The 9,752-nt window shown below is 41.7% G+C and overlaps 1 protein-coding gene across 4 annotated transcripts in view; it reads right to left on the bottom strand.

The window, feature by feature from the left end:
• Nucleotides 1-4,741: 4,741 nt before the first annotated feature.
• The window catches only part of LOC133569629 (receptor activity-modifying protein 3-like), a 114,430-nt gene continuing 109,419 nt past the window's right edge, over nucleotides 4,742-9,752 (bottom strand). For all 4 annotated transcript variants that reach the window (XM_061922099.1, XM_061922100.1, XM_061922101.1 and 1 more), the window contains one exon: nucleotides 4,742-7,832. In XM_061922099.1, coding sequence (XP_061778083.1) covers nucleotides 7,577-7,832 — 256 coding nt within the window. In that variant the 3' untranslated portion in view covers nucleotides 4,742-7,576. The remainder of the gene's footprint in view (nucleotides 7,833-9,752) is intronic.

Genomic DNA, 9,752 nt, shown 5'->3' with positions numbered 1-9,752 from the left:
CACACTCCTAATATACCGTATTTCCTTGGATAGCCGCCGGGCTGCTAATTAATTTAAAACCGCTGCCCGGTGGTTGGGGACCAATGCTCTACAGCATATCATCACGCCCACTTTTGCACAATGCTGTCTGCGTGCCGGCTAGATGCATGCATTTCGCTGCTTTTAATATTAGATTGCAATGCAAACTTGGTCAACAGCCATACCTTTTACAATGATGTTTGTGATATAAACAACTTTAAACTCTTACTAATATGCGCCACACTCTGTGAACCCTCACTAAGCACATTTCTGGAGAGCATTGACTCTGTGGCACATTCTAAACGCAGCATAGGGATTACCCATAATGCCGTGTATCCGTGTCTCTTGGATATATTATACACGTGCTCCCAACCCTCGCCCAACTCAACCAACGCATAGAGGGGGCATGGGGGCGGGGTTTGGTGCCAGCGGGTGTATGGACGGTGTAGCCAGGAGTCGTGGATACATTGCATTGTGGGTGGGTGTTGTGTTGCGTTTGTGGTGTGTTGCAGGGCATATGTTCTCCAGAAATGTGTTTGGTTGGGTTCACAGAGTGTCGGCGCATTTTATTAAGAGTGTTGAAGTTGTTTTATACACAACCATTAGTGTGATCTGTATGGCTGTGGAACAAGTCCCCTTGTTTAAACGCGGTAAAGTAAAGAACATCCCCGCCATCTTAAAGTGACGGCAGTGGAAGGATCATTCGTGATGCCACAAAGTTTGCCCGGTGGTGGGAGTAAGCATGCGCTTGTTATTTAGTGGATCAGGTTCAGCCCGGCCATTATTTAAGGTAGGTGCACGCACATTACATGTCCGGTGGCTATTTAAGGAAATATGTTATATATAAATTGACAATGGACTCGAGCCCTAGTCCATGGTACTCGCCCGGGACAGCTGGAGTGCCATCTCCAGATTGGGGAGGAGATCTTGCCCCAAGTGGAGGCTTGCGAGCACTTAGGAGTCTTGTTCTTGAGTGAGGAAGTCTTGTTCTTGAGTGAGGGAAGTGTGGATCGCTGCGGCATCTTCAGTAATGCGGACTCTGTATGGATATGTTGTGGTGAAGAAAGAGCTGGGCCGGAAGGCAAAGCTCTCAATTTACCGGTTAATCTACGTTCCCATCCTCACCTATGGTCATGAGCTTTGGGTCATGACCGAAAGTGAGGATAAGATCACGAGTACAAACGGCCGAAATGAGTTTCCTCCGTCTTAGAGAAAGGGTGAGAAGCTCTGTCATCCGGGAGGAGCTCAGAGTAAAGCCGCGGATCCTCCACAACCAGAGGAGCCAGATGAGGTGGTTTGGGCATCTGCTCAGGATGCCACCCGAACAGCTCCCTTGGGCGGTGTTTGGGACTTGTCCCACTGGTAGGAGGCCAAGGGGAAGACCCAGGACACGTTGGGAAGACTGTGTCTCCCGGTTGGCCTGGGAACGCCTCAGGATCCCCCAGAAAGAGCTGGACGGAGTGGCTGGAGAGAGGGAAGTTTGGGCTTCTCTGCTTAGGCTGTTGCCCCCGCAACCAGACCTCGGCTAAGCGGGAGAAAATGGATGGATGGATGGATGGATGGATGGATGGATGGACTGTGCCTATTAAGTCGTACTTCAGTGGCCAAGAGGAGCTTTTGTAACTTGCAAACTGTTTTTAAAAATGTTTTATTATAATATATTTGTAGCAAAAAATATATATTATGAAAATTGTGTTTAATTCAAAATCAAACAGCTCAAACATTTAATTTAGTCATGAGGTGCCTAAAGATTCCCACCTCTACTAGTTAAGCTTTGTTGTACAGAGCTTGTCTCCTTGTACGAACGTTACATACACCTATTGTTGCTCCATGCCCCAATTTGGCATGTGGCATTCATTTATTTGTGAAAATGGGAAGGGCAAAACTCATTAGAAGTTTTGGTCCATCGCAACAAGAGAGACATTGAAAGTTGCATGGCACTCTTGCACCTTGTGCCGCTTTTGGTCAAAAACCGGCGTCAGGGTCAACCCACTTCCCTGTATTCTTCTGTCAACTCTGGGAAAAAGCTTGAATATCCTTCCTGCCTCCAAGTGGCTGACTAAGGCGGCCTTGTGAAAAACTCTCCTTGAAGGAACACTGCCAGGTCCGCCCTCCTAAGCTATGGTCAATTTGCATTTATAAACACTCTTGTTTTACGTCTCTGTGGAGACAAAAACCTTTTTGGTTCTTTCCTGGTAGGGCCTATGGGATAAATAGTGTTACCATGTGTTTGTTTAGATAGTAACTTATGATGCTGGTATTGTATTGTACTCACAAAGTTTGCGGTTTCCGGCTTTGGTCCTCTGGGTCTAACCAGGTTGCGTTAAAGTGGGTGTCGGCAACAAAACCAACATCATTGACCATCAGCCTCCGCCAATGATAACCGCATTGTTCCATTCTGTGTTTATTTACCTGATACAATGATAAAATGGAATGTGCACGGTTTGGGTTTTTCGTATTGTTTTGCAGGTTTACTCCAATCTGTTATCTACAGTATATAGATGCCCGGATGTTTGCATTTTTCAGTATTAATGATTTAATACAAGAATAATGTCAGTGCCTGAATAAACACTACCAATCTGAGACAATGTGGCTCCCAGAAGAAATGCTCTCTGCACCCGCTCCCAATTCTGAGAGGGATGTTATGAAATATTTTTAATGAATATGCAAAATTATATTTTTAATGTCACTCTTCCAAGTATGGAAGAGATTAACCTTAATATTCAGTGCTAAATACCTGAGGGATCATTGTTGGTTGGCCTTTCAATTATGAAACAACTGGAACAGATCTATATGTATCCACTACAGATCTATATCCATCCACCACTCTGTTCGATTATATGCCAGTAGTGTTTTGGATCTTGAAAACATTTGAAATGAACAGACTCCATTTCTTCCGTTTTTATATGTGTATTTTTTTTTTTTTTGGACACTATGTAAATTCCATGAATAGTGAAGAGCGTCAATTTGGCACTATGGTAAAAATAGCACGGACCTATTCTTATCATAGTGCTTATCGTAAATACTGTAGCGCAGTGTACATTTGCTGCATGTGAATCATTACATTGGGAATATACAGTATGACAAATTCAAATTCTGACCTGAAAATAAAGTGACCCTTTGTATAAGACTAAACTTTAAATAGACTCCCTTTTTAGACCAGTTGATCTGCCGTTTCTTTTCTTTTTCTCCTATGTCCCACTCTCCCTTGTGGAGGGGGTCTGGTCTGATGGCCATGGATGACGTACTGGCTGTCCAGAGTCGGGACCCAGGATGGACCGCTCATCCAGAGTTGGGACCCAGGATGGACCGCTTGCCTGTGTATTGGCTGGGACATCTCTGCGCTGCTGATCCGCCTCCGCTTGGGATGGTTTCCTGCTGCTTCCGCTGTGGACGGGACTCTTGCTGCTGTGTTGGATCCGCTTTGGACTGGACTCTCGCGGCTGTGTTGGATCCACTATGGATTGAACTTTCACAGTCTTATGTTAGACCCGCTCGACATCCATTGCTTTCGTCCTCTCCAAGGTTCTCATAGGCATCATTGTCACCGACGTCCCACTGGGTGTGAGTTTTCCTTGCCCTTATGTGGGCCTACCGAGGATGTCATAGTGGTTTGTGCAGCCCTTTGAGACACGAGTGATTTAGGGCTATATAAGTAAACATTGATTGATTGATTGATTAATAAACATACATTTATTTTAACACTATTTTTAATTTGTTTAAATTAATCAATAAATATTAGCGAAAACATATTTTTAGCATTAGATTTTTATTCCTTAGCAGACCAGATGAGCAAAATGGACTAAAATCTACATTCTCTTGTGATAAGTACATATATCACAACATATTATTATGATAGTGGGACCATTTCAAAACGGATTACAATGGCTGTTTGAAAAAGCTGATTCTGATATGTAAAATTATCAAGATCATTGAATGATTAATTTTTTTTTTAAATCACAAATATAATTGGACAACCACACAGGATGGCAATATAACAATATCAAGTGAAATTTTAAATTATTTTTACTTTTGTCTCTGATTTAAATTATTAGTTGGGTTTTTTTTTTTCGTGGAGCTATGTAAATTCCCCCCTACTTCGGGTTATGATCCAGGAGCAGTTCGTAGTCTTATGAAGCCATTACAGTCATTTTGACAACATTATCTTTTGTTCACTGAACATTTACAAAAATGCGAGGTCATTGTGAAGTAAAAAGCGTAAATTGTCAGGAAATAACAACATAATGTGCATCCGGTCAAAAGATAAACAATCCAGCTGGAATATAGCAAAATGAGGGGTGAACATTAAATGACATATTGGAATGATTTTTGTAAAAACAGTTATATTTACCACGGTGGCAGAGGGGTTAGTGCGTCTGCCTCACAATACGAAGTTCCTGCAGTCCTGGGTTCAAATCCAGGCTTGGGATCTTTCTGTGTGGAGTTTGCATGTTCTCCCCGTGAATGCGTGGGTTCCCTCCGGGTACTCCGGCTTCCTCCCACTTCCAAAGACATGCACCTGGGGATAGGTTGATTGGCAACACTAAATTGGCCCTAGTGTGTGAATGTGAGTGTGAATGTTGTCTGTCTATCTGTGTTGGCCCTGCGATGAGGTGGCGACTTGTCCAGGGTGTACCCTGCCTTCCGCCCGATTGTAGCTGAGATAGGCGCCAGCGCCCCCCGCGACCCCGAAAGGGAATAAGCGGTAGAAAATGGATGGATGGATGGATTTACCTTTTATTGACACAAGTGAGGCACAGACTGAGGATCACAGCTACATTAAAACATCTCAGTGTATTTACAGTATTTTATTCAACAGTATATGACAAGTTACACTTGTATAAAAAAGCCACAAAAGACTCAAACTAGTTGAACATAGTGTTGTCCGTGTGTCCTTTGCACTAGTGACTGTCCCTTCAGTAATCCAACAGTGGGGAGGAATCTTCCAGAATGTCTTTTTTAGTCCAAGTTTGGGCTTCTTTTCATCCTGTTGTGTTTCATGTTAAAAATACTCAACACAGTCAGTCCGCTGGGAATCTTATTTCCAAGAGTTGAAGGAATTGGGTCACTGGGATACTTTGGCCTTTAGCTGGGATACAGTGCTTCTGACATGACCCTCCATGCTCACTGGTCACTTTGAATGTCCAGCTGGCCATAGAAAGGCTCAAAGTCTTCACCAGGTCATACTTTTTAAACCACTGGATGCACATATACCTCTACAATAAATAGTTTTGGCAAATATACATTACTCTTACCAACGTGCATATAATGAACTGTTTAGTACAAAACAAACTTTTGATTGAAGCCATCTTCATGTCTGCTCTTGTGTAATAACTGCTTGAATACACACTGGAATGCAGTGAATTCAAATCCTAAATTGCTTTCGCTCAACTCCTGGCACGTTACACCTTTGGCATCTGAAAGGGACACAGTGGGCTTTCATTTGGAAGGTCAATTGATGTCAGAGACATCAACAAAGACAAAATTAAGATGGTTGTTTTTAATTCTTTTGTTTTACATCTGAGACCACTCATAATAACAATAAGCATATTTGTTTCTCAGCAGTGCCAATATTATGGCCATTGGATTTATTTTTATTACCCACTTTTCCACAATGCCAACAATAAAATTGACACAGCTTTTGTGTTTTAAAGATTGAAATATGCTCTTGCGTCCCATCGCTTGCATACTACGATGGTGTTCGTAGAGCCTGGCTATTCAACTGGCGGTGTGGGGGCAAAAGCCGGACCAGCAGTAACACCAGACGCGGTAATTTTTTTTGTAGCTATAGCACTTTTGTTGTATAGAGAACTTGGAACAGTGTAAGCATATTGGCAAATCCTCGCTTTGACATATTAACAATCTAACAGCAGGCAATTTTACATAACAGGGCTATCCTGAAATGTGTAACTCAGAAACAAGAAATAACCCAAAAGCAAAAGTTGAGTCCAGAGGATGCGGGTTTTTGTAATAGTGAAGGGAGAAATCCGGCTGCCCGGTGTTTAGAATTTTGAAAATGTTGCGTCCAGATCAATTAGGTTGAATAGCCCCTGGTTTGCAGCATTTGTTTACTTGCAAATCTCTTACAAAAGACTAGAGGGCAGTCTTTTTCTGAACCACAACCCTTGTTAATAGGGGTGTTCAAAAAATTGATTCACATCCAAATTATTAGTGATTAGCGATCATTAGTTATTCCAATTCAAAATTGATTCCTAATTTTCCAAAATAGATTAAAAAAAAAAAGAAAAATATAATATTTTTTATGCTATTTGTCTTTCTGTGTGGAGTGGACTCCCTGTGACTGTGTGGGTTCCCTCCGGCTACTCCGGCTTCCTCCCACCTCCAAAGACATGCACCTGGGAATAGGTTGATTGGCAACACTAAATTGGCTCTAGTGTGTGAATGTGAGTGTGAATGTCTATCTGTGTTGGCCCTGCGATGGGATGGTAACTTGTCCAGGGTGTACCCCGCCTTTCATCTGAATGCAGCTGAGATAGGCTCCAGCACCCATGTGACCCCGAAATTTACAAGCGGTAGAAAATGACCGGATGGATGATTAACATTGTGTGACATTTGTAAATATCATTATAAAAAAACTATAAGAAAACGTTTTTTAGGTCAACACTGTGCCTAATAAGTCATACTTCAGCAGCCAAGAGCAGCTTTTGTACCTGTTTTTGAAAATGTTTTATTATAGTAATATATTTGTAGAAAAAAATATATTGTGGAAATTGTGTTTAATTCAAAATCAAACAGCCCAAACATTTAATTTAATCATGAAGTGTCTAAAAAGTCCTACCTCTACTAGCTAAGCTTTGTTGTACAGACAATGTTGCCCTGTACGAACGTTACATACACCTATTATGGGCCTGCAACAGCCATTTCGTGACAGGCAGCTCATCCATTGTGGGCGGGCTGACCAATTTCCATGCTCATTCAGTCAGCAAACCAAGGCTGTCATAAACTACTGTGCTACTTTTTGTGTGTTTTAGCCTTTTTACAGCATTTTCTCAATATGACTTCACTGAAAGCAATGGACAAGCTTTGTGTGGTAAACAATGGCGACCGAAGCTTGATTAATTTTAGAGGTGCACTTAAAAGGCTTTGGATGGGGAGGAGCAAGTTGGCGTCAATAATGCAAGCTACGTGACACTGGAGCATAATTCTGCCTTAACAGCTCTACGGATAGAACACCGTAAACTTTCAACAAACTTTTTAAGATGCTAAAGGACATTTTCATGCTTTCATTAACTGAGAATAACCTGGTTGGAGTCAAATATTCTACTTATCAAAATGTTTTTTGGTTGTGTTGGTAAACTTGTGCTACGGATTGAAACAAGACTGTTTTGTTTTTGACTGCGATGAGGTGGCGACTTTTCCAGGGTGTACTCCGCCTTCCGCCCGATTGTAGCTGAGATAGGCACCAGCGCCCCCCGCGACCCCAAAGGGGAATAAGCGGTAGAAAATGGATGAATGGATGGATGGGATAATTGCAGATCAACTGATCAACTCAAAACAAATTCCTTTGTTTTGTACGTTGATTGTTAGGCGATATCGTCTAAGCAAGGTTATCGCTCCTCTTGCTGCGCCACACCACCAGTGCAATCATAAACAAAGTGAGGAAAACGGGAATCAGGATGAGGATGGTTAGCGTGTTATCTGGAGGATCCACCCACGCCACCTGTTCCATGGTGCAGTTGGAGAAAAAGTGCTTGTGTATGCGGATGATGTAGCTCTCCACCAGTGGATTTGGCCAGTAGCAGTGCACGATAAGGGATTTGGTCTCAGTGCAGAGGGTGAAGAGATGGTACTCGCTGTGGAGGCAAAAAAGGGAGGGATTAGAAGAAAATCACTATGATCTCACTTTTAGAACTAGTCTTAGCAGGCAACTTCTTTTTTTGCCTAATTTCCATCCTTGAGGCAAGAGAGCATCAGGCTAATTTCGATATGAGTTTTTGGCACAGGTGGACACTGTCATTTATTACAATGTTTCAAAATGAAGCTTTCTAATACACAACAAATTAACAGCCCTTTTAGTTATTGAGGGCATCAGCGTTTCAGCAAACAATCCATCACTTTGTTATGGAATGATTTGCTTTTTACTCCCTTTTTTGTCCCGCAGCTCTCCTGTGTTGGATCAAACATTCAGAGGATATTCAGGGACTTTATAAAAGTTTAAATTTTAGGATTTCAGGGTTGTATGCTGCAGAGTCCAATCATCCATGAGTGAGATCAGTCGATATCAATACCAATTACAACTGCAGTCTTAACCGTAGTAAATGTTTCAATGTATTTAAGGTGAATGCAATTGAGATTTTGACAAAGTCAACACAAATTTTTAAAGTTATTTATTCTCTTGTATTACCTAAACTTGTTTGATTAAATCAAAGTAAATAGTACACAACAACCAAACACAAGTATAAACTCCTATCCCTAACTCCAGTGGTTCTCAAACTTTCTTCACAAATTATCACGTCAGGAAACACTGGGCTCTCCAAAAACCGCCATAATGACCAACATTAAAATGCAGTAGAGTAGTAAGGCTAAATATCCATTAAAAAACCAGGCAGTGGTTTTGTTTAACAAGTATATTTAGTATTCTGGACACTGTAGCATTACACACAGTTTGAACAGTAACACTGTGTTTGAATATTTAATTAAGTGACTCTTTGTTGTACTACTAGATGTAATATGCGTAACAGAGTTTGAGAATACCCGTACTACTCATTTACCGTATTTTCAGGACTATACGCTTCTCTAACGGCCATAATGGTTTATATTCAACAAATAGTTTTCATGTAACACCGACAGAGACGCTGACAAGGTGGGCTATTGTTGATTGTATGACGCCATCTTTTCGGTGAGTTTGCTCACTGCAGGTGCTGTCGGTTGAAAATGTAAAAACAATATATATATATATATCCATCCATCCATTTTCTACCGCTTATTCCCTTTCGGGGTCGCGGGGGGCATATATATATATATATATAAATGCAACACTTTTGTGTTTGCTCTCATATTTCATGAGTTGAACTCAAACATCTAAAACATTTACTATACACACAAAAGGCCTATTCTTTTTAAATGGTGTTCACAAATCTGTCTACATTTCTTCTTTGCCAAGTTAATCTATCCCACCTTACAGGCTTGCCATTGCCTCACGCAGTGCAACACATTTCCTTCGCATAGAGTTGATCAGGTTGTTAATTTGTGACCTGTGGAATGTGTGTCCATTCCTATTCAATGGCTGTGCAAAGTTGCTGGATATTGGCAGGATCTGGAACACGCTGTCGTATATGCCGACCAACAGCATCACAAACATGCACAATGTGTGACATGTCCGGTGAGTAAGCTGGCTATGCAAAAACTCTGATGATTTCAGCTTCCAGAAATGTTTTACAGATCTTTGCAACATGGGGCCGTGCATTGTTATGCTGCAACATGAGGGGATGGTCTTGGATGAATGGTCTCAGGACCTCATCACGGTATCTCTGTGCATTCAAAATCCTATCAATAAAATACACTTCGTTGTCCATAACATATGTTCCATAATCCCATCCCCGCCATGGGCCACCCCACCCCCATAGTGGGCCACACAATTTACAATTTACAATGTTGATATCAGCAAACCGCTCTCCAACAGGACGTCACACACGCTGTCTGCCATCTTCCATGAACAGTGAAAACCGTGATTTTTCCATGAAGAGAACACCTCTCCAACGTTGCAGACGCCA

Source organism: Nerophis ophidion, linkage group LG15, assembly GCF_033978795.1.
Source record: "Nerophis ophidion isolate RoL-2023_Sa linkage group LG15, RoL_Noph_v1.0, whole genome shotgun sequence".
Classification (NCBI taxonomy): Eukaryota; Metazoa; Chordata; class Actinopteri; order Syngnathiformes; family Syngnathidae; genus Nerophis; species Nerophis ophidion.
Note: the sequence above shows the minus strand (reverse complement) of the source record. Positions and strands in the feature narration are given on the sequence as shown.